This window comes from Balaenoptera physalus (assembly GCF_965194825.1).
Source record: "Balaenoptera physalus genome assembly, chromosome: 11".
NCBI classification, from domain to species: domain Eukaryota; kingdom Metazoa; phylum Chordata; class Mammalia; order Artiodactyla; family Balaenopteridae; genus Balaenoptera; species Balaenoptera physalus.
The window spans coordinates 109,298,225-109,325,177 of NC_138896.1; the positions used below are offsets into that span (position 1 = coordinate 109,298,225).

At 64.7% G+C, this 26,953-nt stretch overlaps 1 protein-coding gene across 2 annotated transcripts in view; it reads right to left on the reverse strand.

Moving 5' to 3' along the window:
• Nucleotides 1–1,983: 1,983 nt before the first annotated feature.
• EEFSEC (eukaryotic elongation factor, selenocysteine-tRNA specific) overlaps nt 1,984–26,953 on the reverse strand; it is a 152,633-nt gene continuing 127,663 nt past the window's right edge. For both annotated transcript variants that reach the window (XM_082413984.1, XM_082413985.1), the window contains 2 exons: nt 23,261–23,417; nt 1,984–2,381 (listed from right to left, as the gene is read on the reverse strand). In XM_082413984.1, the coding sequence (XP_082270110.1) occupies nt 2,209–2,381; nt 23,261–23,417 (330 nt within the window). In that variant the 3' untranslated portion in view covers nt 1,984–2,208. The remainder of the gene's footprint in view (nt 2,382–23,260; nt 23,418–26,953) is intronic.

Below are 26,953 nucleotides of genomic sequence, written 5' to 3' on the forward strand. Positions count from 1 at the left end.
GCCGCTGGCCACGCGGGCAGGCTCCCTGCACCCTGGCGGCCCCTCCCTGCCCCGCGGCTCAGCTGCCCCCTCCTCCCTGGGCCTTAGTTCCCTCGGCCTGAGCCCGGCTGCTTCCCGGGGCTCCGAGGAGTGCTGTCCTCAGGCGAGATGTGGGCACCCCCGCAGGTCCTGGAGAAGTGGCTGACTGGGGGCAGTGCTGGGTCTGGGCTGCCCACACCACTGCTGAGGGGTGCTCAGGCCCCCAGTCTCCCAGCGGGGAGACGACGTCTACTGGTCCCCCTCCTACAGCTGCAGGGACACGGAGGCCAGCTGCTGCTCTGACTCTCCTGCTGCACCCAGGGACCCAGGCAGAGGTCGGGACTTGCCCGAGGGCACACAGCTGGTCAGTGGGCAGCCAGCATGTGACGCCCAGCAGTGGCTCGGGGCCCCTCTCTCCCAGGGATCTGCCCCCAGAACTAGCACCTGCTCACGGAGGACCCCTCGCCCCGCTGGGTCACATGACCCCTCACGTGGCGCTAGACAGCGATGTGCTCACGGTCACAGCCTGTGCAGGCAGGGCAGGGCCCCCCGAGGGGGCCTGGAGGGAGAGGTCAGGCTCACAGCCCTCCGTCGGGGAGGACTCGGCCTGGCTGGAGGTCCCAGTGGTGCCTGCCTAGCTCCCCACACACTGAGGAGGACGATGGAAGGTTTCCTCACCTGAGGGGTGAGTCCCGGGAGCCCCCAGCCCTGCCAGGGTGCCCTCCGAAGGGCCGAGTACCCACGGGAGTGGCCAGCCCGGGGCCTGGTACCAGCAGGTGCTCATGAAGGCCCTTCCTGCTCCCCTTGGACTGGACTGGGTTGGGGGCGGGGCCTCTGCCTGAAGTCCTTGCTGGGGGCCCACCCTGTGAGCTACGGTGGCCTCAGCCAGGTGGCACCGCCTCCCTGGTGAGATGGGGTGCAGGGCAGGGGTGGGGCTAAACGAGAGTGGGGCCCGGAGCCTGGCCCATGGCGGGGTGTCGGGGACGGTTCCCAGGGGAGCTTCGTGACGGTGCTGCAGCAGTGCCAGCTGCCCCCACCCTATTCCCAGCTCGGGGGGGTGGGGGCCGGGCCTGGACTCCCCCTGCCCACCCAGCCCTCAGCTGCCGCCCTGATGGCTGCCTGGCCTGACGGCTGGGACCCTGCGAGGGCTGCCGTGGGTTGGCTGCCACCACTGTCGCCGGCACCCATGCTGGTGCTGAATTAGGGCTGCCCGCTGCCCAGCACGGCCACCGCGCACAGGCCCGGCGGGTCCACAGCGCCCTTCCCTGCCCGGGGCCCTTGGCTCCAGGGCTTACCAGGCCCAAGTCATCTGATTATGACCCATCCCTGTTAATATGTTTAATGCCATTTTTGCAAATTAAAGCGTAACGCACCGATTACCAGGGTAAAAGGGAGGCCTCTGCGTCCACCTGGAGATCAAATAAAGGGACTCTGGAAAATGTGTTCATCCTGCAGATGTCTTTAAAAGCTCTGATACTCCCTCAGTCCGTCAGCTCTGCCACTTCACCCTTTTCTGAGTATGGCCAGGTCGGGCTGCAGGGTGGGGTGGCTTGAGGTACAGGGGGCAGAGGAGCCAGGGTGGGGCTTGCTGGGCTCTAGAGAGGGCCGGCTGCAGGGGCTCAGCACAAGGCCTGGGGACTCCTGGTGTTGGGACACAGGGCCAAACCCCCCAGCCTGCCTTCTGCCCCGAAGCACTGGCCTGGCACCCGCTGCTCCCAGACACCCCTGGGCGCTCTTCCTGGACTCGGCTGCCCAAGGACTCCCGGACTCTCTCAAGGCCCAGGAGACCCGAGGGGCCACCGAGCCTGACCTAAGGGCCTGACACTTTGTGGATCCCCTCAGCCCAATAGGTCCCTCCCTAGCCCTGCTCTCGGCAGGAGCCCTGGCAATTCCCAACACTGCCCCTCGGAGCAGATCTGGGAGGGTTGGGGGGACCCCCATGAAATCACAGAAGGACCAGCAGAATGGGCGGGCACCACGGGACGTTTATTTGCAGCTGGCAAGCGCTGGCTGCCAGCCGGGCAGCCTGGGAGACACTGGCCACCAGCCGTGGAGCCGAAGCCCATTCCTGCACGGGGCTGTCCCCTGGCGGGGGGTGCGGGGGCTCCGGGGAGAGCCTGGAGGTGGAGGCACATGTGGCACTGTGGCCCCTGGGCCTGGGCAAGGTGCCCCGGGGCGGCCGGCGGGCACTCAGGGAGACTGGACCATGCGCTTGTGGGTGTCGAAGACGTAGCGCTTGAAAGACAAGCTGAGAGCCACGTGCTGGACGGGCTCTGGCTGCTCCGCCTCCTCCCCTCGGCCGGCGCGGCCCCGCTTCTTGAGGGCGGGCGTCAAGATCTTCTTGGACTCGGGGCTGAGGCCACCTGCGCGAGGCACAGAGGGAGAGCCTGTCACTCTGCCACCCGCCGCCCCAGACGGCACGCATGCTGGCCCAGCTCCATCCTGCCCCACGACTCAGCAGCGCCCCTACACCCTCCGTGGCGGAGCCAGGACCCCAGTGCCACCCTGGGCTCGCCCCCCTGCCTCCCCAACCAGCCTTCCGGCCCCCTCACCGCACTGGTCCACGCCACCAGCCCGGCTGGCTTGGAGCTCAGCATGGCTCCCACCTGGCTCTCCCGGTCCCCTGCCTGCCCACCCACCCTGCACTCAGGCCCCTGTGGGCCGCCCCGCACTCGGTGCTCTAAGCGGTCCCGCTGTTCCCGGCGCATTCATGCTAAGTCTCTACCCTGAGACTTGGCATTTGAGGCCCTGCGGCCTTGGCACTCTCCAACTGCCCCTGCAGATGCTCTCCCTGCCCTGCTGTGGGGCCTGGGCGGTGACCTCTGCAGACGGCATCACGGTTCTGCCAAAGGACCTCAGTGGATCGGAGAGCGGAGAGAGGGAGAAGTGGGGTGATGGTCCCACTCTCTTTGGCCAGAGCTCCTGTTGGGGTCCTCCTCCGTGGGCGCTGGCAGACGCTGTCCCCCTAACCCCAGGCTCACTGGCTCCTTTAAGCACCCACGCCTCGGTACAGACCCTCTGTCCACTCCCTCCAGCCGAACGACTGAGCAGAAATCTGCTTCCTGCTGACACCCTAACGCCCACCCGACCTTTCCAGCCCCATCATCCACTGCTTTCGTGCTTTCCCGGCAGCCTTGAGGAACCCACGACCGTTCCTGGGCTCCCCTCTGCCTATGCTGTTCTTCCTGCCTGGGACACCCTTCCCCTCCTCCAACACCAGGCTGCTCTGCCCCTTTCTCTGGGGCTTGTCGTTACGAGGTGTCTGCTTGGGGGCAGCACGAGGCAGTCTCTCCGTGGGCTGCCGGCCAGGGAGAGACTACTTGGCTACCCCGAGCATATGGGCCGAGGCTCTGGCCAGGCCCCAGACCAGCTCTGCACCAGCGGGCACCCCAGAACAAGCCGCTCCCCCTCTGTGAGTCCCACGACGCTGCTGGGCGCAAGCTGGCAGGGCTGAGGTGAGGGTGAGCCTGGACGGGGCAGGAAGGTGTGCAGACTCCACACCCTGGTGAGGGGCACCAGCCCACAGCCTCTCGCCAAACGAGGGTCCTGGCAGGCCGCTGTGTCCCCAGAGAGGGCACTCACTTCTGATCCACACACAGGGGCTCCGCTGGCCAGCAGACCTCACGGCTGGGTGCCCAGAGCCGGCGGGAAGTCGAGATGGGCACGAGGCGGCGGAGCCCCCCTGCACACCCGGTGCACCTACTATGCCTCTGCCCGCACGCGAGGGGTATCCTCCCCGGCCCAGCCTCGCCCGGGCGCTGGCTCGCTCCCGAGAAGAGGAGCCAGTGGAAGCTCACGTCGCGCTTCAGTGCAGGGAGGACCCTGGCCGTCCCGTCCCCCGGGCCCTCCACGCACTTGCGGAGAACGGAGCCCTGAGGAGGGCAGTGCCTCATGTGAGGCCCCACAGTCAGTTGGGTAGAGCCAGGATTTGAACTCTGGGCCACATCTGGTGGCAAACGTGGGCTGCTGCCACCCAGCCCATCACTCGGGGCGTCCACCCGAAGCAGGCTCTGGAAAGTGGCTCTGCAGAGGAAGCAAGACTGGGAGAGCACCGGGTATTGGCCCTGCAGCTCCTGGACGTTTAGAAAGGTGACCAGGCGGCTGGTTCGAGGGACAACCGTAGAGTCAGCGGGGACGGCCCTGCTCGCTGCACGAGGGACTGGGTCTCCCTCTCCAGCGCCCACCTCAAAGCCTGCGTTCCCTGGGGAGGCGGGGCTCTCGGCTGATGGGGCTCCAGGATGCTGGGGCCAAGGGGAGCCGCCCTCCTGCTGGGCAGCCTGGTGTCAGATCGCAGGCCCCACGCCCAGCTGGTCTGCGCGCCGCTGGGGTCGGGCGTGGGGCGTGGGAAAGGCCCCGGGGCAGCCCTCGGGCAAGTGCCAGTCCTGCAGGTATGTCTCTGACTCCCCGGCCTTCCTTCTGCAAGAAGGCGGCTGGCACCAGACCCTGACAAATGGCACGGGCAGCCCGTCTCCCTCTGGTGCCAGGAGGTCTGATGGCTGAAGAGGCGCGGGGCTCCCCGGCGTCTGCGCCGGGCTGGGGAGACAGGCGTGGCCCAATCGGCGGTCCATCTCGCCCGCGATGGCTCTCGTTACACAGAGCGCATACCTCGCGCTGCCCAAAGCAGGCAGAGCTGGAAAATCTATCTGGCGCTGGCGAAGACGAGGCCATTTAATTGCTTTTCTGAGATGGCCAGCCTTGTTTCCCTCTGCTCCGTTATGGGGTGGCCTGAATGCCGACCAGCCGAGACCGTCTGCTGGGGGAGCCAGGCTGTGGGGATTCGTGGCAATGCCACTGGGAGCCACCTTGTTTTGTGGTGGCCTTTCCCCTCAGCCAAGTGGCAAGTGGTGTGAAGTGAGGGCAGGTCAGGGTGTCGGGTGGTCATTGCCTGAAAACCTTCACAGAATTCTCCAGGCCTGGGAGACGATGGTGGGCCTGCCCGCCGGAGTTTGGCTCGAGAACGGGCAGGCAGTAAACAAGGCAGCAAGGTAGGCAGACAGCCACCAGGGCCACCAGGGAAATGACGCCGAGGGCTAGCTTCTCCAGGAAGAACCGGGGCGGGACCGGGGGGACCTGGGGCTGGAGATCAGGGGCCGGCCACACGGAGATGCCGGGTGAGGGTCTGCAGGCAGAGAGTCTGAGCGCCGCGTCCTGGGTGGGGTGAGCATGGTGCTCGAGGACAGAGGGCACGTATGGCCGTGTGCTGGTGGGGCTGCAGGGCCGGGGCTCTGGGGTAACCGTGTCCACGAGGCGCCCCGTGTGCTGGGCTCGTGGGAGCCCAGACAGGGAGGGTCTCAGGCCCTTGCTCACCCCCAGGGAGGCCACGGATTCTGCTGCCGCTGCTGCATCAAGCATCCCTGCTCTGCATCCCTGCCGCCCGGCCCCGCGCAGGAGGCCTCCGTGGCGCTGCCCTGGGGGACCACCGTGCTGGTCTCCTCCCTAGTCCCACCCCCAGGGGCGGAGGGGCCGCGCTGAGGCACGTGTGGCTGTCCCGGCTTGGGTCCACCCACGGGACAGAGTCTCTCCTCTTACTTGGCATCCAAGGTCCTGAGTGTCACCCAGCGGGTGCCTCCCTGTATCCTCTGCCACATCATGGGCTCCCTGCTCCAGCCAGCAGACATAAAGCAGCGCCTCTGAACCTGCCCCGTTTACCTGGAACACTCTCCTCTGCCCTCTCTGTCTGGCCAACTCCTACTCAGCCGCTGCCCCACAGGAAGGCTTCCCCACCCCTGCCCCGGCCGGCGGGATCCCTCCTGGAGCCCCATTTAGCAGGAGTTTTGCTTTGTGTCTGTCCCCAGCGGCCTGCGTGGGAGTTAGGACCCGGGCACAGGGCCTGGCCTGCGGGTACAGGGAGGACTTGCTGGACGAAGACACACAGAGTGGGGTCGCGCGCGGGTGTGCAGGGCGAGCAAGGGAAACGCACCGGCAGAGCTGTGCCTCCAGGACCAGGAAAACCCAGGGAGAAGCTGGGCCTAGAGAGCAGGCCCCCTGCCCCACGTGACCTGGAGCCTGGTGGGGTGGGCATGAGGGTAGAGTTGCTGCAGGTTTCAAGTTCACGTTGTCCCCGTGATCCCACGGGGCTCACAGGCGTCCCGGCTTTTTCTCCCTAACCCTCAGGATTCTTGGAGCCCAGCGGCCCCGCTCCACCCCCCGACCAGCCCAGACCCCGGGATGTGGTGGGGAGGGCTGGCGTGACCCTGGGGGTGACGCTGCTACCCGTGGCTTCCCTTGGGGACACTCTCCCAGGGCCGGGCTGGCCTTTCTCACCGAGCGCCAGCTCCACACAAAGGCACAATGGGCTGGAGGCTGCTGGGCCCTGGCTCGGGCTCGGGTAATCAGGGAAGAATGCGGGCAGCGCGCTGTTTCCCAAGCCCTGGCCTTGGGTGCCGCCCTGACACGGCCATCAAAGCCGGCAAATTGCCTCCAACTGCTGGCGTCGCTTTCATGTTGGGGGCCCGACTGGAAGAGCCGTCTCCACGCTGGTGGGCGGCTTGCACCCTCCAGGGGGAACTGAGCCCTGCAGGCAGCTTGGGGTCACTGGCCCCCTCGGTGGCCCCTCAGAGCTGTGCCAGCTCCAGCCATTCTAGCACACCCCCTCCCGCAGCAAGCAGCTTTGGAGAGAGCAGAAATGCAGGGCGGGGAGGGAGCCGGGGCACAGGGGGGCCCTTTGGGGGGTCAGCATCCCGGGGATGACGGGTGGCTGAGGAGCTCAGAGGGGCACAGCCAGCAGCTGGGCTGGGGGCTGGATGGTCATGAAGGGCCTTGAATTCAGCCAGAGCCGACTCTGGACTGGATGCCCGCCCTGGGGGCAGTGTGCCTGAGGTCCCTCAAACTGGGCCTGGGCTGAGCTTGGCTCTGATGGAGCTGGCAGGGCGGAGAGGCCCAAGGAGGACAGGCAGCCTGGTTTTCAGCGAAACTCCCAGAGGCGAGTGCGGTGCGGGGCAGGCCTAGCGGGTTAGGGAGAGCCGGGCTGGCGACCAGAGCTGGCGCGAGGACTGGCCCCTCAGGCAGCCGGGGCACCAGTCGGCTCCCTTCCTGCTGAACCCCCTGAACTTTGGGGTCTTTTGGGGTGACGGCAGCTTTGGAACCCCTGCCATGGCTTTGCAGGCCTGGTTTTTCGTGCTCATCCTCGGGAGCCTTGAGCGTGGCTGGCTGGGGGCGGCCGGCTGCCAGGTTTTCCCTCCTTTCTCTTCCTGCTATGGATCCCATATGTAAACAAAGATGCAATTTGCTTTAAAAAGATAAGGTGATTAAGTTTTTATCAGACGTGTGCTCCGCTGTCCCCGCAACAAAGGGAATTAGGAGAGGCAGGCGACAGACAGGCCCTTCCTTGGAGCTGGCCCCGTCTGAGGCCTCCAGCGCACACTCCGCGGGCTCCACGCGGCCCCTTTGATGGGCGGAGACGCGGCGGTGGGCGCCCGCACCCCCATTTTGATGTCTTAATGTTGCCTAATTCCTCCTTTAATTTATATTAAGCTTCTTAGCAGCAATGATGAATTCTTCAAAAACAAAAAAGGGCCCTTTGCAGAAATCTTTCCCACACCATGTAAATTGAAATTATAAGGCAGCCAAGGCTTTGGAGACTGGGGGCATGCGGGGAGTGAAAACCAGGGCGTTGTGCGGAAGGAAGGATTTTGTTTTAAGGCAAGAAACAAAACAATTCTGAAATAGGAAATGACTTGGTCTTGAGAATCAGACAGAGGCTCACCTACAGGGTGACGGCCCGGGCACAGGAGCGCCCGTATTCACTTGGAAGGGGTGCAGCTGGTGCGGGGCTGCTGGGGGTTGTGACGAGCCCCACACCATCCAGCGTCGGCTCCCGCTGCCCCTCGGCCCAGGGCAAGCGTGACACCCACTCGGGCTGGGGGGGCGGGGCCACGGGGGCGGGTGCTCGGGGCAGCCAGAGCTCACCACCTCTCACCCAGGGCTGCTCCCGGGGTGCGGCACCCCCCAGGCCCCGCAGGAGCAGGCCCTGGACTGGCCTCCTGGCAGGACCCTCCAGGCCCTCTTGCCAGCTCTCTCTTCTGATCTGCCCTTGGGTCGGCTGCCAGAGATCCTTCCAGAACAAAGACCTGATCATCCCTTGCGGCTCAGAAACCTCCAGCCATTCCTCAGGCAGGTGTCCAAATTCCTCTAACCAGGCCCTCGCCAAGTGCCTCCGGCACACCCCGTGCTTCCTCACTCACCCACTCGCCCCCGCACAGGCGCCCCCTGCCCCGCCCTGGCTCTGCACCAGTGCCCCCTCAGCCTGAGGTGTCCATGATGCCTGTCTACCTGGCAGACCCCACCCCTGCTTGCGTCTCAGCAGAGCTTAGCATTTGGCTCTGGCTCCTCTGAAGCCTTCCAGGCCTCCCTCCTCCAGGGCCACTGAGGCCCTCTACACTGTCCCACGTCCAGAACCTGCATCCAGGAGACGGGGTGCAGCCTGCAGCCATGCCAGCATTTCCGGGAAGGGGGACCCTGGCCACCTGGCACACCTGCCCTGTCTCATCTGCTGGGGCGGGGCCCCGGCAGCACCCACGTCGCGGGAATCAGAGCCGCCCACCTGTCTGCCTGGCTCCCATCACCCTCCCAGAGCTGACAGCCGAGCCAGGCAGAGGGGGAGGCAGAACGTTCTGGCCCCCGGATCTGGAGGCCTCCCTCGGCACGTGGGGACCTGGACGCTGGGCAGGTGCTAGCAGACGGCCCCGGGGGTGGCGACTGCTCTGAGGGGAGGGGCTAAGTGCCCCAGGAATGAGGGCTGGCTGGGCAGGGTGGGACCCTGCTGACCGCGACCCGAGGCCGGCGCTGCCCTGCCTGAATGGCAGTGCTAGGGGGAGCCTTTCCGGCTGGCCCTCGGGCTGAGGTCTGACCAAGTCTCCGGGCTGGGAAGGCGGCCTGGAGCACGGGGCCTGGGCCTGGCCAGGTCGCCCCTGCCACCACCGTCACCACAACCGCTTAGCTAGCGCTATCCTCGACACGCCGCCCAGCCAGGAGCGTTCAGCGTCTCCTGCAAGCCTCCAGACGTCCTTTCCAGGCAAGGGAGGTGACTGTCCAGGTCACACAGCTAGTCAGGCCCATGGCCTTACAAAGCCACGCCCCCTGCCGCCTGCCTCGGGCCTGGCCAGCACAGCACCCTGCTGCTTCTCGCTGGGTACACAGCTGAAGGGCCGGGCGGGGCGCAGGGGTGGGGAGGAGAGGGCGAAAGGCAAAGGCACGACTGGGGCCGCCCTGCCCGGGCAGCGTGGGCCGGCCCCATGGGGACTGTCTCCAGGTACTTCCGGGGGCAAGGCCTCAGTGCCTCCGTGCTCTGGATCTCAACGGGACTGCTGGACCTTGCACACCGCCCACAGATGCTGAAGGTGGACTCCACGGAGGGCGGGGGGCAGGGGTGTCTGAAGTGCAGAGACCGTCTTCCGTGAGGCACACCTGGCGCAGACGGCCCGAGGATGGGCACAGCCAGCTCTCCACGGTCACGAGGACCCCGACAGTGACCCCGGCTAACGTCCGTGGGGCCCCAACCACGTGCAGGCACTGCTCCCGGTGCTTCAGGACAGCAGGGCCCTCGACCTCACCCCGTGTCCCGGGGGGACCCTGCACACAAGGAGGCCGGCACGAGGTCGTCAGCAGTGAGTGCAAGGTCACAGCCAAGACGCAGTGGGCTGAGCTCCAGCGCCCTCCACCCGGGCCTGGACCTGGCCCGCGACCTCACCCCTAACCGACCACAGCTCTCCGAGGGCAGAGCCTGGATCCCAGAGCCCAGCCCAGGAAGGAGGAGAGAAGCGTTTTGCGTGCCTCGCCTCACACGAGGAAGGCCCGCTGTCGTGCCACCATCCAGAGTCGGAAGCTGAGGCCCAGGGCTGTGAATGACTCACCCAAGGTCACGAGGCTAGCGGCAGGAAGTGACTCAAGCCCTCAGTATTACCTGGAGCCCCAGCTCTCCTCCGGGTGGTGGGAGGACGGGGCCACCTCTCCTCTATGACGGCACCACAGAGGGTCACCTCGCTGCGGGTCCTGACGGCGCGCTGACCCTGCCGGGGACGCACGCACACACACACGTCTCTGGAACGGGAGCCCCCGCAGGGCAGGGGCCATCCTTCCGGAGGTTCCGTTCAGCTCCTGGTGGCCGCTGCATCAGCTCAGTGAGCAGCCGCGGTGAGAGCTGGCCGGGCGGGGATGCAGCTCCGAGCCCACAGCCCGGTGTGGACGCGGTGGCCTCGCCGGCCTGCTCCCAGCGGAGGCGTCCTCCTGGCTCGGGACGAGGGATTCGGGGCTAAGGTACGTGAGGGCCCTGCCTTCAGGAGCCCACGCTGCCCCTGGACGCCCGACCTGCCCCCACGGACTGCAAGGACTCGCCCCTCCTGCCGGGACCTCCTCCACGGACAGCCCCTGGAGGCTGGCGAGGGAGGGCCCGGGTCCTGGTGGCCCCAAGGACACTGCCCCACCGTGAGGAAGCTGAATTTTAATACTCCAAACAGTCCCTAAACGCGTACACTCTCTAACAGCAGTTAATCTTCAATTAAAATACCTCGGGCAGAAACCAAGATAACTGGTTTAAAACGTAGCGCTTATTGACAATAAAAGTCTTCCTCATATTGCTTTTCTTTAAAAAGAATTCCACATGTTAAAAATGCCCTTTTTATGACTCGGGAAAAAAGCCCTCACCCAGAATCACGGAGGGGCACAAAGGTCCGGGGAGCAGTCGCCTCCCAGGGCCCGTGTGCGGCAGCCTGATTACATATCAGCCCCGTTTCCAGCGCGATGGGAGCGGCGGCGCCAGTGCTGGCGGTCCTCTCCGGTGACAGCGAAGGGCGGGGGGCGAGCCTCTGGTCCCCATCCACACTCCTGCTTTGACAGCCGCAGGCTCTGGCAGTTTACCGCTCCCTGCCCTGCAGGCTGCAGCCGGGGCGAGTGCGGCTGCCCACCCTGCACACCACACGGCACCGCGTGCGCAGGCGCGGGACCGCGTGCGCAGGCGCAGCCGCGCACCGGCAGAGCCGGGCTTGCCAGCGGCTGGCTGGCTCAGGGGAGGCGGGTGTGAGGGCTGACTCCCCCCGACCCAGCAACACCAGCGTGCCGCGAGGCTGGCTCGACGCTACTGCATCCCTACGTCATCCGCTCGACAGCCGTCTGCCGTGTGTCCACCAGGTACCGGCGGGGGAGCCCTGCGCCGGCTCCCTCCACGGCAGCCCTCAGGCCCACGTGGCCGCGCGGGTCCCCAACCCGCACTGCAGGGCCCGGCACAGAGCAGGTGCTGCAGGTGGCATCACCGCCCGATTCTCACCGCATTCTGGTCCTTCCCCCCCCCGCACTGCACTGCCCCTGTCCCGGGGGTCCCCGCAGGCACGATGGGGACGGAGCACCGCCTGCCTCGGCACTGTCCCCCGCAACTGCTGACGGGCTGGCGTGGACCCTCACCCACCGGCGCGTGTCCCCCTCCTTCCAAAACGCCATGCCAGGCTCTGCCCTGGGCGGGATTTAGTCTGCTGTGGCTCAGCTCTGTCGTTGCGGCTGGGGGGCGGGGGTATGCTACATGTGGGAGCCTGTCCCCGAGTCTGAGGAGGGCCCAGCCTCAGCTCAGAGCAGCTCCAACCAGGCGTCTCTGTGCCCTCAGGGGCCTGGGCCCGGGGTGGGGAGGACAGTGCCCGTGGACCTGAGCTGGTGTCCGTGGGTGTCTCTGCGCCAGTATGACACATGCGGATCACAGCACGTGTACCCAAGGGTGGCTGGTCCTGCACCACCGCCAGCCAGGGGCGGGTCGCCGGCTCGGGAGAGGCAGCTCCCCTGGGCACCTGGGGACGGTCCCCAGATCCCAGTGTTCGTGCTGGGAAGTGGGCCGCACGAGCAGGGAGCAGCCCCTCCCTGGAAGAGGCGGCGAGCGGTCTCCTCAGGGAGCCTGGAGCGAAGGGCTCCGTGAACGCGCCCTGCCTTCCCAGCCCTGGAAACAAGGCTTCCTCCTCTCTGCTTTTTCCAGTAAAGCTCGAGGGGTCTTACACGCCAGGGGCCTGCGCTGCCCGCACCAGGGGGTGAGCGCCACGCGCTGCTCTGAGCACACGGACGTGCCCCCGTGTCTGGTCTGGTCTTCGTACCTCTCTCTGCCTCTCCATCCCGGCTCACCCCTTCCTCCTGGAGCCAGGCCCCCCAATCACTTCTGCCCCTGCCCCTCACAAGGCGGCCCAGGAGATCTTCTGGAGGCTCCATCGGACTCCGTCCGCCGTCCCTCGGGGGAACCCCGGCCTCTTCAGGCGTCCAGGCGCCCTGCACGCCACCCCCCAGCGTCCCCCCAGCCCCCTGCTTTGGGCCGCAGGAGCGTGCCCTCCCGAGCAGAGCCAACGCTCCTTCCGCCTGGGACAGCCTTCCCCAGGCCGTCTCCCCCACCCTCTTCAAGGCCAAGTTCAGTGCCGCCTCCTCTGAGAAGGCTTCCTCCCTAGCTAGGCCTGGCGGATGCAGCTCTGTGTCCACGGGCAGAGGTGTCTGGGGCCTCCTTCCCGGCGCTCACACTCTCATCAGAGACAAAAAGGAGAAATGCCAGCCTGGGAGTGGGAACCAGCCTCCTCGGCATTTCTGAAATACGTGAGTGACTCACCAACCTTCAGGTTCAGGACGCTGGACACGCGATTCTGCGTTACTAGTTTGTCCTGAAAAGCCAGAGGACCTACCCTCACATTCCCACCCCGCAGCAGTGGGGGGGCGGCCGTGGCAGCTCCTCCGTGGCCTGTGCCGGGCCCATTAGCTCCACTCATTTCTGTCACCCGCCCGTCCCTGGAGGCACCTGAGTTGGTGACCCGGCAGGGTAGGCATCTGAGCTTCAGCCCCTGTCCCAGCCCCCCAGGCCCAGGGCCGGGCTCAAGTGCTGGCTGTGCCCACTGGACAGGTCTCGGTCCAGGCTGCAGCGCCCGGAAGGGCACAGGCTCTCCCTCTTGGTCCCCCCAGGAATCAGGAGGAACAGCCAAGAGCCCGGCTGTGCACAGATCAGCTATGTGGCTTCACGCGAGCATTCTGCCTCTCTGTGCCTGTCTCCTCATCCAGAAAATGGGGCAACAGTAGAATACACTCTACAAGGTTGTCGTAACACGCATGTGAGTTAATATGACACAGAAAGCTTAGGACGGTGTCCGGCACAAAGCAAGTCTACACAGCATGAACCACTTATTATCACACCACGATCACCACCTCTGGGGTGTCCACCGGGCACGCATGACAGCACCAGGCCCTGCCCTAGGTATGGGGACACAGCCGTGTACGGGTTACCTCTGCCAGGGCACAGACTTACAACTGACACGTGAAGGACAGAGAGGGATGAGTGCAGGAGGTGCAGCACAGCAACGGGTGATGTGCTGAGCCCTGGGGCGGGGGGCGTGAGAGGGGGCTTTGCTCAGGACCCACGTGGGGCAGGAGGAAGCTGGGGAGGAGCTGGGGGCTATGCAAACCCACCCCCGTCTCCACGACAGGCAGTGGCCCTCAGGAGGCAGCAGGGGCCCCGTCGGACCCCGAGCCGGCTCCTCCTGTGGACGCTATGGGCTGGATCGACGCCCCTCCAGCGCAAGGCTGGGGCGGCAGTGGGAAACAGGAGTTATTTTTTCTCTCTCCCTCTTCCCTCGTTTTCTAGGTTCATCCTAGTGTGGCTGTGAGGGTACGGAGGGAGAGAGGGCAGGAGTTGAGAGCGGCAGGAATTTATGAGCTCAGAGAGCGGCTGCCTTTGGTGAGGTGGGGGGAGGGGGCTCCCTTTGCCAAAACAATATTTAATTTTTTTAAAGGCGGCTACAAAGCCATGATTAAGCTCAGGGCCCTAAAACAAGCCCATAAAATCGAAAAATATTTATCTGGAAGGGTGGCAAGTCCAATAAAAGTTTTATGAATGTTTTACAACTGCCCTGTCAGGAAGCTGGCCTCTCACTCACCCCCCTTCTATGAAAAAACAACACACACACAAGCACACTCACGGGCACAGACTCACCCTCGGGGGCATGGGCACACACTCGTGGACACAGGCTCAGACGCACCTGCACAGATGTACGGCCCGCGCAGCTCCTGCGGGCTCGGGGCTCTCAGGTGGGCCTGGGGCTGTGGGGAGAGGACCCCGACCGGGGACCAGCCTGCACGCCTCAGCTTTGGCACGCGCCCTCCTCCTGTGCCGTGGGCCCCGCTGGCGGCTGCACTGTCTGCCCTTGGCAGGCAAGGCCCCAGGTCCTCCTGTGGACTCTGTGTGGCGGGGAAGCTGCACCCCGTTTTCCCAGGAGGGTCACCTCAAGGTCCAGGAGTTCGAAGGCAGCTTCCAACGTCTCTCCTCTGGCAGCCCCAGGGGCCACCGGAAGGCCAAAGACTGACAGGTTTGTTATTCTTCACAATCCGGGCAGTGGGTGTCGGGACCCCCGTTTTAGAGGAAAAAACTGACATGCAAGGGCCTTGCCTAAGGTGACCCAGGCAATGGCTGCAGAGTCATAAGCTCAGCCTGGCTCTAGTGGCTTCTCCTGTCCTGAGGTAGGGGACAAAGGCCCCGCCGACCTCTCCCGCTGCATTTGCCACCGCTCGCCCTGCCTGTCGCTGAGCCACAGGGCGTTTGCACGCACCCGCCGCCCCCCGCCCGGCCACCCAGTGACTGTGAATCACGGGCCCGGTCTCGCACGATGCCGCTTCCTCACAAGTGCTCCGGGTTCCTCCAGACCGAGGAAGCTGCGCTTTCCCTGTCACCTGCCTGCATCCTCCCCAGCTCCCGGCCTGTCTGGAGGTACGGAGCCTGGAAGGGCAGGGAGGAGCAATCTCTCCTGCCCCTGAGTCCCCAGTCCGAGCTGAGCCGAGGGCGTAGCACAGGGCGGGGAGCGGCGTGTGAAGGAGCCCGACTCGGGTGGCTCCTCCGAGGTCCCCACTGGCCCTGGGCGCCCATCCTGCCTCAGAGAAATCACCCACCACCTGGGGCAAGGCCCAGCCCAGGGGCCACTTTCCAGCCATCGGCACTTGCCTTTCCGACCACAGAAGAGGTGGGCACCTGGGCAGGGGCGGGGCGTCGGAACAAGGCACATGCAGGTGCTTCCAGGTGCCTGCTCACCCATCCTCGCACACTCCCCTTCCTGAGGGAACAGGACAGCCTCGAGACCTGTGACATGACCTCCTGGGGATCTGACTCCAAGTTACAGATGGGAGGGAAGTGGTTGCCAGCAGAGATCGGGCACAGCAAACCAGAGGCCCAGTTTCTGATTGAACGCTGGGGTTTCGCTTCACCCACAGCTCTGCTCTGCAGGGGAGGATTCCTGCAGAGGCCTGATACTTAGGGCTGACCCTGGGCCTCCAAGAAACCAGGCCGAGGACAAGCTGCTCTGAAAGTCCAACGGCTGCATCCTTTGAGTGGCAAGAGACGGGCCATGGGGGAGGCGCGGGCTGGAGGGATGAGGACGGAGGAGAGGCGGGCGGGGCCTCACTCCATGCCAGGACGAGACAAACAGGCCTCCCGGTGCCCACCCGGGGAAACGCTGTGAAGCAGGGAGACGTGGAAACAACCCACCCGTGCTCACACAGGTGACAGGTGCACGGGCTGCGGAACAACACACAGCAGTCAGGTGAGTCAACTAGGACCCCGCCGGGGCCACGGGTTCTGAAACGGAAGCAGCAAGGGCTCTAGCACCCCCTAGGTCAGTGCGAGACCAAAAACGGAGCCACTGAAACCGCAGCAACGCCACCTCTGTTGGGGACACAACCTCAGGCAGGGAGAGTACAGGACGCACGGGGAGGGGGTGTCACCTGTGGGAGAGCGGTGGGGCTCTCGCATCGCCCGCAGGGTTCTGGTTCTTGAGAGAGAGACAGAGAGAGAGAGAGGTTTGAGCATGTGAGGGGACATTCACGTCTGTTTGATCTTGCTGGTTTCATGGGTGTCTCTTCTGTTCTGTGCGGCCAAAGTTTTCCCAGGTTGAAAGCAAAATCAAATACTGATTAAAAAAAGGAGAAAGAGGTACAGGGGACCCACCGTGCTGTGGGCAGTCTGTCCCCCGGGGACGAGGACGAGAGCTGCCGGGTAGCCCTAGGTGCTGCCACCACACACGCTGCCCGAGACGCGCCAGGGGCTCTGGACTCATCGCTGGGACCCCCTGGGAAACAGCACAGTGTCTGAGAGCCGTGATGGAGAAGCAGTGGGCGCCGTGGGGACACGGACGGGCGGACCTCAGCCGGGGTCGGGGCAGGGAAAGAGGATACTCCTCAGCCCCCGGTTCCTCGTGCTGGAACTAGCCCCCAGGCCCCTCTTCCTGGGGGCCCCGCCCTCACCGGGGCCACGGGGAGGCCCTGGCACGGCCCACGTGGATGACAAGGGACCATGCCCAGGGTGAGGCTGGTCGGCAGATGGCTTCTGTACACTGTGCCGTGTTTATGTTAATTGCAGATATTTTTAACGTATTGTGTTACTCCATCCTTCTTCATGAACGGTCCGTCTTGTAAAATTCTTTTAATGATGTTATTTTTTCTTGCCTATCTTCATCATCTACAATTATTTATAATATCATTGTCTTTGTTTCAAATACTGGGTATAAACATTGTTGTAACAGTTCTTCGATGGGGTTCATATAATTTTTACAATTGCTTTGAAAAGCTTCAATGGCCAAAGGGGAGGAGGTTGGCCATTCTTTTGGGGGAGAAAAGACACCCCAAGTGCTCCCTGCGCTTGGTGAAGGTCACCCTCCATCAGGCTGGCTTCCAGGAGAGGCAGCGGTGGGCGGCTGGCAGCCCGAGCTGGCTCTGCACTGGGTTTCAGAGCTGCTTACCCCACGGACGGGGGGGTGAAAGCCACAAAGGCCACTGTCGGGTGAGACGCCAGTGAGAGAGACGGATGGTCTGTTTTCATTTTATAGGGATTTTCTGAAACCTCGACTTTCACCCCTCAACTCTCTCCAACCCTCTTTTCTCCCAACCGAGCTGCTTTCTGGAGTCTCCTTGGCCAGCTGGTGACAGGACCTAGGGGGAGGCCGGTGACCACCTGGGGAGGGTCCCCTCACCTCAGGGTCGCTGTCCCGACAAAGCCGGCTTCAGGCCCCCGTGGGGCTGAAGTGGGCCGGGCTGTCCGGGCAGAAGGCAGCCGTCGGAGTGAGCCGGCCCGCAGCTGGGTGGCAGCCGGCCCGGGGCTGGGGACAGAGGGCAGCCTGAGGCTCCCGCCCCGCCTGCTCTCCGGAGCCTGCTGTGAACTCTCGGGGGCTCCATGGGGGGTCTGCAGCCTCCCTGGACCACCGTCCTCACATGCCTCAGATCCTGGCCTCCTCTGCCCAAACCCCCTCAGTGCCCCCCGCCTGCAGCGAGCCTGGCCAGCCCCTCCCCGGCCTCTCACTGAGCTCCCTCACTCCCCTCTGAGCCGCCCGCCGGCTGGGGTGCAGCCCACCTGCCTTCCTTGGACGGTGCTGGCCCTCGGACGCGGGGCATGGGCCCAACACGGGCCCTGGCCTCGGGGCTCAGGGTGACCCATCCTTCAGGCCCGGAGAAGGCCTCCAAGCCTCGGCTCCCTCCCGCGGTCTCTCAGATGGTGGTGGCCTGGGGGGGGTCTGCCCCCGTGATACAGCTGGCCCGCCAGGGGACCGAGCGGCTGAGGGTGGGCCCTGGGTCTGGGCTTGGGTTTAGGACCCAGCCGGGGCCTGGCACCCAGGATCTGAGTTGGGCGGGGGAGTCTCCATGCCTTTGGCCCAGAGCTGTGGACGCACCAGGCTCATTCAATGAAATCTGCGTGTCAAAAGAAAAATAAAAAGGGAAAAAGTCTCCCACAGTCCCATCGTTAATGTTTTCACCTGGTTTCTTCTTTCTTTTCTCTGCAAAGCTCCTTTTTACGTGGTCGAGAGGACGTGGCATGTACAACTTTGTGTTCTGATTCTTTTCAAAGATGACTTTGAGCGTCAGCTGCGGCTGCCTTCACCTGCTCACACCCACGTCACCCACGCGGGGAAACTGGGGCTCTTCCAGGGGACACGACCACCAGACGCAGGGCGTGCTCCTCACCCCGAGCCCTCCTCCAGGGAAGGGCTCTGCAGGGCACTCCTGGGAGCGCCGGGGAAACCAGGCAATGGGCCGTACCTCGGTCTCAAGCCAGGGTGGGCCGTGGCTGCGTGGGAGATGCCCAGTCCTCAGGGGCGCGAGATGATGTGAGCGGGGCAGCTGCACCTCCACAGCAGCGTCCGGGCCGGTCAGCACATGGAGAGCAAACGTGACAAAGTGCCAACAGGTGTGCAACCCGAGGAACATGAGTGTTCAATAAACTCTTCTTTCAACTTTTCCATACGCTTGAAGTTATTCAGAAAGTTGGGAAGAAAAACCCTCACAAAAACCCACCTTACAGTCGAGGAAACCGAGGCTCAGAAAGGTTATATTCCAGCCAGGATTTCAGCTCGGGTCTGGCGGACTCCAGAGTTCTTGCTCTTTGAAGGCGCCCTGCTTCCGACCTCCCAGGACGGGCAGGGACGCCAAGCCCGCACAAACCCCAGCCTGCCAGTAGTTTCAGTAAAAGCCGGAGTGGTCCTGGCGGGGGCTGCCCCCAGGGGGTAGGGTCCCAAGCACAGGTTCTTGAGGTTGCCCAAGAATCCGCTCCAAGCAGAGTCTGCAGGCGTGACTGCGTGGCTGGGGGTGTGTGTGGGGAGAACACATTTTACAGGAAGAGAAAACCAGTTTCATTTTAAACCTCAGAGGGAACATGCAGCCCAAAGGCCCGTTGTCTGAAGGCCTATTTATGGGAACACAACAATACCCACGACCAAGACTCCTTGCGGCCCCTCCCTCTGGCACCAAGATGAGTTTCCACTTTCCCTCCTCACTGGGTTTCCAGAAGCCTCTCAGTGGAGCAGCGCCCATGAGAAGCGCCTACTTCCGTCTGGGGACCCCAGGGTCTGCTGGGCCAGGCGTCCAGATCCTCTGAGCCTCCGCGTACCCTTCAGGGAAGCAGGCCGAGGGCTGCAGCAGGAGGAAGAGGCAGCACGTCAAGGGCCTGGACCGACGGAGGCCAGATACGGGCCCACATTCGAGAACAGGGAGATGTCACACAAAGATCCAGATGCTCAGACTCTCTTGAAAAGCAGGAAGAGCTGGTTCTACCGTGGCTGTGCTGTGTGGAGCTGAGCGGTGGCTGATCACAGGACCTGGTGGCCTCGGCCTGCAGCCCGTGCCCGGCGGGGCCCGTGCTCCCAGGCCCGGGCGCACACACGGCAGGCCATCAGGGCGGCTCTGTGCACTGGCCTGGTCCTCACAGCCCCTCGCAACTGGATGACCACCCCCATTTCACCAGAGGGAAATGGACGCTCTGAACGCAGTGCGCTGCCCTCCTGAGCGGGGTCGGAACGTGGAGGCCTGTGGGGAAGCGGCCCGGCCCGCAGGGTCCTCAGCTGAGCGACCACATCCAGGGACCTCTGTCCACCACCCGGACAGTGGCTGTTGCTTAAACTCCTCTTTCTTAAAAATAAACCACAGGGGCTTCCCTGGTGGCGCAGTGGTTGAGAATCCGCCTACCAATGCAGGGGACACGGGTTCGAGCCCTGGTCCGGGAAGATCCCACGTGCCGCGGAGCAACTAAGCCCGTGCACCGCAACTACTGAGCCCACGCTCTAGAGCCCGTGCTCCGCAACAAGAGAAGCCACCGCAATGAGAAGCCCGCGCACCACAACGAAGAGTAGCCCCCGCTCGCTGCAACTAGAGAAAAGCCCGGGCACAGCAATGAAGACCCAACACAGCCAAATATAAATAAATAAATAAACAAACCACAGACAGCTTCCCCCGATCTTGTTTGCACGGCTGTCCACCCCGACCTGCTGCAGTCGAGCTGGAGACGGGACCAGGTGCGAAGCCTGCAGGGAGTCATAGAGGCCCAGCTCCAGCTCCCACCTCCTCCAGAGCTCGCCTGGGCTGCGGCCACCTCCCGCGAGGGCCAGCCCTCGTGCTCCCAATGCCGCGAGGTGCAGGGCAAGGGCGTCTGCCCACAGCGCTGCTTCGCCGGACGCTGGACCAAGCGGGCACGAGGCCAGGCTGGTGGTGGGCAGGGCGCCAGCCACGCTGCTAAACTTGTCTACGGGTCTTGTTCCCAAGGCTCAGTCTCCCTCCCTAAGACATGCGACGGGGGTGCAAGCGAACACCTGGTCCCGAGCCCTGGACGCCTGGCCGGCGCCGGGCCGGGGGCGCTGCAGTCTCGTGGTGTCTCTGAGCTGGGCCTGTGGAGACAGGACGGGGCTCTCCTTGTGGGTGTCGGGACCCAGGCTAGGGCTGGTGCAGGGCCGGCAGGACCCCGAGCAGCCCAGACCAGAGAGCTGCCCGTCTGCTGTGCAGGGCTGCGCGTGTCCTTAGGGACACTGTGAGAACGGGGTGGTGACTCGCAGTGGGGGCACTGAGAGCTGAGGCTGTGCTCCGCCCCGCGGGGAACCTCAGGACCATGCTGGCTCCCGACTCGGTGACCCAGGCCCGGCCCTCACGCCCTCCACGCCACCCCCTGCCCCCGCTCGGCTTGCTCACGCCCTTCGGGGCGCTCAGAGGCACTGGCAGAGGGCCACCCGATGCCAGCGGTGCGGTGCCAGGACAGAGGCAGGTCTGTCCGGAGGAGCCGTCTCTGTCCAGCAACGTCCTCCCACCACCCTCGTCACCAGCAATGCTGCCCGGTGGGTCCCCAACTCGTCTCGTAGGGCCTCCGGCCCCCGGGCCTTACACACGGAGACAACCCTTTTGAAGGGAGCAGCTGTGTGAACGTGGGGCCTTCCAACCTTGAGGCCGCCCAGGACTTTCTGGGAAGGCTCCCTGGGCGTCAGGATGGGGCCGTCCCTCTAGCCCGTCTGGTTTCGAGGGTCAGGACCCTTGTCTCAGAAGCCAGTAGTGATGGCTCCGTAAGACACTGCTCCCTTATTACGGCTCAGCTTGGACTCCTGAACCCGAGGCCCAAGTGTCCATCCTGAAATTCAAGTAGGAGTCACAAGTCACTATGGCCAAACCCAGCCCAAAGGCAGGTTTCGTTTAGTTCAGACAGTTTTAGTTTTCAATCAGGAAATTTTCCATAAATATTGAACCAGATGCAGTCTGATTCCTGGGCCTGCGTCCCATCGCGTGGGAGCAGCGAGGCCCGAGCAGTGGTCCCTGTTTACCACTCTGCCCCTGCCCCCTATCGCCTGCCACCGGCCTCTGACACCCCGGCTTGGCCCTGTGGGCCTTGCCTCCGAGGTGAGAGGCCCCAGTGCACCTGGGCCTGCGGGCGGGGCAGGGGAGGATACCCTGAGGGCTCCTCCGTCGCCGTCTGGCCGGCTGTCCTGCAGAGCCAGCGGGAGGCCCGTACGCCACACTGAACGCCGCCCCGTCCACGGTCTGCGGCCCCCCAGACGCCCCCTGCTCCGGGGGCCGACAAGTGCGCGGCCCCAGAACCCCGGGCTCCCGACCCGGCTCGGCCCCGACTTGGGCCAGAAGCCCCTCTGCTGTTCCACCTGGCGCTGGACGTCCGCTTTACTTAAGGTTCTTTCACAATCAGCACTTCAGAAAGGTTAAAAGTAATTCTTCAGGGGAGGGACGGCAGGAAAAGACAAGCAGGGTCGGTGGAGGGGGGGAGGGCGGGAGTGGGAGTGGGTGGGATGAAGGAATCTGACCAGTCATATTTAATAAAAAGCTTAAGAGCCACAAACAGGAAGCAGACCTATTAAAAGGCAACACTGACCTACGGCAGGAATGTGAACTCGAGTTGCCCGAAGCAGCGTCACCACGGCCCCCTGCCCCACCCCAGTACCCAGGGCCCCAAACACGCCCCCTCTCACGTTCCTGCTCTGGGACACCCAACTCTGAGTCTGCCTCGGGCTAGAGGAAGGGGAGCAGGGCAAGGTGGGCATGACGCCGTCCACCCCGGGAGAGGACACGGACGCTGCCCTCCGTCCCTCTGTGTGGACCAGCAGGGCCCCGAGGCCTGGTGGGCGAGCGCCCGGGGTGGGCCTCTCCCCCCAGGCAGCTTGGCTCTCGCCCCCCAGTGCCCAGAGGGCCCCACATATGCAGGCTGGGGCCCTGGGGACTGAGGTCTGGACACGGGCCTGCACGTGCTCCCTGGGGCCCAGTTTGGCTAAAGTGACGACCAGGAGCGGCCAAGGGACAGCGGGGAGGACAGGATGGGAGCCTGAAGCCCGGTGTTGTGGCTGGACTCCCACGGGGACCCCTGCCTGCCCGGGGTCCCTCATCCGTGACGGGGCTCCCGCCTCGGCAGAGGCCTCAAGGCACATTCGCACAGCTCGGGCCGCAGGAAGCGGGCCTCTGCTGACGGCCGCCCTCCCTCGCGAGGGGCAGAGGGGGACTTGCGAGAAAACAGCTGGGCCAGGCTCTCAGGAGAGGACCCTGCTTCCGAGCGGGCGGGCGCCACCCCACACAGAGTCCGCCGGAGGAGCCGCGCTCCGAGGCCCCATGCCCACCAGATGCAGCCCGCCCGCGGCTTCCCATCCCCTAGTCCCGCAGCTCCAAGCAGCATAGCCACACGCGGGTGTGAAGGCACGCGCGTGCACCCCGCGGATCCGCTAATGGAAGCACCCCTCGGGCCGGTCCTCGCCTGCCCCGGGGCTCTGCAGGCCGCCCCCCGTCCCCCGCCCCGTCCTCAGGGCCTCCGCGTCTCCCTCTCTGCGGAGCTCCCCTCGCCTGGTGTCCGTGGGGCGCCCTCCCTCCCTGCGGCCAGGCCCTACTCAGCTGCCCCTCTTCCCAGGACTTCCCCGGCTGCCCACGGCCTCCCCTCCTGCGCAGCTCATGGTCCACACCTCCTGCACGGGTTCGCTCTGCCCCCTCCCCCGACCACGGCCACCACACCTGGCGCAGCGGGACCTCAGGAAGCTGGGCTGCGAGGAGTGACGGGGGGAGCTGAGGACACCTGGGAGCTCTGTCCCAGCGGCAGACGCGCACTTCGACCCCGCCGTGGACAAGTCCCACCTCAAACCGAGCGGAAAGCAGGAAAGGAGGTGCCAACGCACGTTCTGGGAAACCCTCTGGCTCCGGGGCCGCGGGCCAGCTCTGGTGGTCTCCAGCACCGACCATGCCCCTCGGAACCGCCTGTTAGAGCAGCACCGTCCCGTCCACGCACAGGCCACGGGATGGTGCAGTGGGCGGTCGGACCAGATGCCGGGTCCACACCAGGCTCCTCCAGGACACACACTGGCTTTCCAGCCACAGGTGGCGGGACCAGAAGCCACGGTGCCATGTGGGCTGAGCCCGCGACGTTGGCATGGGCGGGCCGAGACCCCGAGCCGAGGAGCCGTGTTTGGGTGCCGTCCCCACCTTCCCTGCACGGCTCCCGTGAGCAGAAAGAAATGACCACACTCACCAGGGACGTGGACCTTGAACTTGCCACTCTGGCCGAAGGCGCTGGCAATGACCCCCAGCTCCCCAGTGGACAGGTGCACCTTGAGCCCCACGAAGAGCTGGATGTTGGTCTCCTTTTTGAACAGGGAGCGGCCGATCACACTGTAGTCGTCCATCACCTGTGCCCACACCCAGCCCCGGAGAGAGCGTTAGTGCCTGGGAAACGCTGGGCTGCCACACTGCCCAGGCGGCCCGCCCGTGGTGTCACGGGTGATGCCCGGCCCCTCTCGCCACTCCCCCCCGCCACGGACACCTGCTGGGCCCGGGCTGCACCAGGCCGGCTGTGGGCACTTGGTTGGCTGGACACGCTCAGCTCGTCCACGTGGCACTTTCCCACCTGACAGATGGGAGGAGGAGGCACTGCCCGTCCACGGCCACAGAGCCCACGGGCAGAGGTGACGAGAGTCCGCAGCTGCCCACCTCTGCATGGCCGCCCGCCCACCGGTCCCCAAGCTGGCAGCGCTCCTCAGGAAAGCTTTCACGGCACTGCAGGCCGAGGGGATGGCGCCCACTCCCGAGCCTGCCCCACCCTCTCGCCAGCATCCCCCGCACCGAGGAGGCTCTGAGAACCCGGCCTCTGCCGTCCCGCCCGCCACACGCACGCGCGTCCCCGCCTAGGGCCCCTTCCTGGCCTGGCCCACGTCCACCACGCAGACCGCGGCCCCGCCTCCGCAGTGCCCCCACGGCTCTCCCTGCTGAAGCCCTGTTTCCCCTGGCTCGTGGCTGTCCGTGTGGAGGCCCACGCTGAGCGGAGGCACACGTGCGTGTGAGGAAGTTGGCCTGGGGCAGCCCTGGCTTCGCCACGAGCTGTGTTCCTCTGGAACCTTCTCCCAAGCGCTTGAGTTTGGGGTGGGCGATGCGTGAGTCCCCCCAGCCCTGGCCTCCGGCGGCTCAGGCACAGGCCTCCCTGGACCTGCCTGGCTCCTCTCCAGTGCCAGGAAGGTGCCAGGCCTCTGTGCAGAGAGAAGGGAAGGGGGCGTGTGTGCACACACGTGTGTAAAGACCAGCTCTACCAGGCCTCAGAATGCCGGGTCCCACAAGGGGGCCACGGGAGAGACTGGGGAGGCTTCCTCCTGCCCTCCCGGCCCCGTGCGCCGGCCTGGGGCAGCTGCATGGAGTCCGACCAGGCACCAGCTCGGGCGGCCACGGGGGGCCGACGTGCTGCCAGTGGGGGGACCTGCTCCTGGGGGCCCCCGGGGGCCAGGCTCAGAAACATCTTGTTTTTGCCCAAGATGCCACGATTTGGCCAAGGGCCAAATGGATGGATTGTTTTGAAAAGCAGAAACTGTCCCGTTTACCCTAAAAACCTTTTGGAAAAACATATCCTATTCTGTTTGATTCATAGCGCTAGATAAAAGGTACGTGCATTCCTCCTCTCCCCAGTGATGGATGAATCGGATACAGGCAATGATAAGAATAATCATTCCCACTTGCACAGCCCTTTGTAATTCGCAGTCTCGTTCCCACACGAGAACTCCTCCTCGTCCTCCAGACTCACAGGGCTCCCCTCGCGGGCCGGACCCGGCTCTGCCCTCCGCACGGCACTGTCTGCGGGTGTCCCCGCTGCCGTTGCAGGGCATCCAGCAAGGCTGCAGGGCGAACTGAATGGAGGCAGCTCCTCCGACCTCAGGACAGGGGAGTCGAGGCGAGCAGACGTCACCAGCCCCAAATGGCGAAGGGTGGCCCCGTCGCTTTCGCAGGACCCCCACCTGTACCCCCCGCCAGGACGGCCTGCACGTGGAACTCTGTCCCAGCCTCGCCAGCAGCCCCGCCTGGTCCAGCAGGTGCCAGGACTTCGGCGGAACCGACCCGATGGTTCCGGACCAGCCATTCTGCGTTCCCCACGGCCAGAGGCTGCTCCCGAGGTCAGCCTGGCTGCTGAGGCTGCCTGTCGCTGGGAGGAGAGCCCGCGGAGACCCCCGACCCCCAGCCCCTCGGAGACCCCAGCCTGTGCGGACTGAGGCACCAGTGTGTCCCACTGAGCCCTCGCAGAGCCCTTGTCTGCAAGGGATTTCCACGGCCACTTTGCAGAGGTCAGAGCTGAGCTCAGGGACGAGATCTGAGAGGGTCGCGAATGCCAGAGCCAGGGGCACAGTGGAAACTCAAACCCCAGCCGGCCAGGCCTTTGCAATGTCCCCGCAGGAGTGTTCCGGACTGGCGGCAGGTGCACATTTCTGCGCCCCCAGAACACACCCCTCCAGTAGTTACAGGGGGTGGGGCCGTGAGAGGGGCTCAGCAAACGGCTGCTGCAGGAGCCCTCATTTAATGACGCTGGTCAGAGGGGAGGCCTGTCTGCGGGAGGCCTCTGCAGTGCTGCAGGAAAACCAGAGGCGGCATCTGTCCTGGGCTGCGGGAAACGGTGAAGCTCAGCCCCTCCGTCTCTGGAACGTGCGTGCCCCTGATGGTTGAGCTCTTCTCCAGATGACTCTTGCAGCCAAAGCAGAGACCTCAGAGATCAGGCACACCAGCACATCCAACAAGGGAAGACCTTCTGAGACTAGACGGAGGCTTTGCTTCTGGACCCACCCCTGTGACGAGGAGCCACAGGCGACGCGCGTGGAATCTGCGGCGGCAGGTCCCCGGGAGCGGTGCTGAGCCGCCACAGTTACAGCCATAGCTCCGAGGGGGACTTGCAGTGTCCGCGTGAACTCTCCGCTTCGTCTCTTGGCCTTTGGTGGCTGGAGGCCGAGTTCCCCAAGTGCAGTCACTGCCGCTCACAGAGCCCGGGCCCTCACCTCCACGCCAGGCGGGTCCCCTCTGTCCCCGGCCTCTGAGTGGGGACTTGGCTGGCGGCGCACGTAATTATGTCATTACACGTGTGTGTCTCTCTCAGGGCCGGCTGCCGTGATGAGGCTTGGGAATTGCCCAAGTTCTGAAGCGACTATTCTAATTCAAATTGGAGAAGCGGCAGCAAGGAGACAGGGGCAGATGGCTGTGAAGCGGAGCCCTGAGCAGAGAGGGCTGGCTAGGCTGGGGCCCTGATCCGCCTCCTCCAGCTCTACAATCTGGGGCATGGGGCTTTTCTGAACCTCGGTTCCTTCCTCTGGAAAAGGCTGTTGCTAGGATGAGGGGTGTTGGTGCTGGCAAGAACACTGGAGACCCGGTAGCAGGACACCTGCCCAGAGGCCAGAACCTCGATGAGCAGAATATGAAGCTGGGAGAATGACGGAAGCAGTACCTGCGGCGGGGGCTCCTCCAGCCCACCCAGAACCCCGAGAGCGAGTTATCCAACCCTTGGAGGACGGGAGCCGGGGGAGACCTCTGCCGCGAATGGGCCCTCGGAGTCACCGGGAACGACAACTCCCAGGTCCCTGGACGACGATGTCCGGCCACATCCATCCTTTTTGGCCGCAGAAACCAGTTGCCAGGACTGCACCTTTTCCCCCCTCAGCGCAGGGCGAGGCGTGTCTGATGCCCAAGTACACTGGCGGGCAACGATCAACCCCTTGTAACCCCCTGGTGCAAACCCAGGAACGGACGTTAGCCTTCAAGTTGTTTCATTTGGGCAAGCGAGTTCCAGAGGCCCAGGCGGGGAGGCCTCGGGCGGCCAGGCTCTGGGCATCACCCGAGGGGGACCATGCCACGCCCGCTCCCAGGCCGACCAGGCCATCTTCCTCAAAACTGGGCCTGCCCAGCACCGAGCGGGCACCCGGCC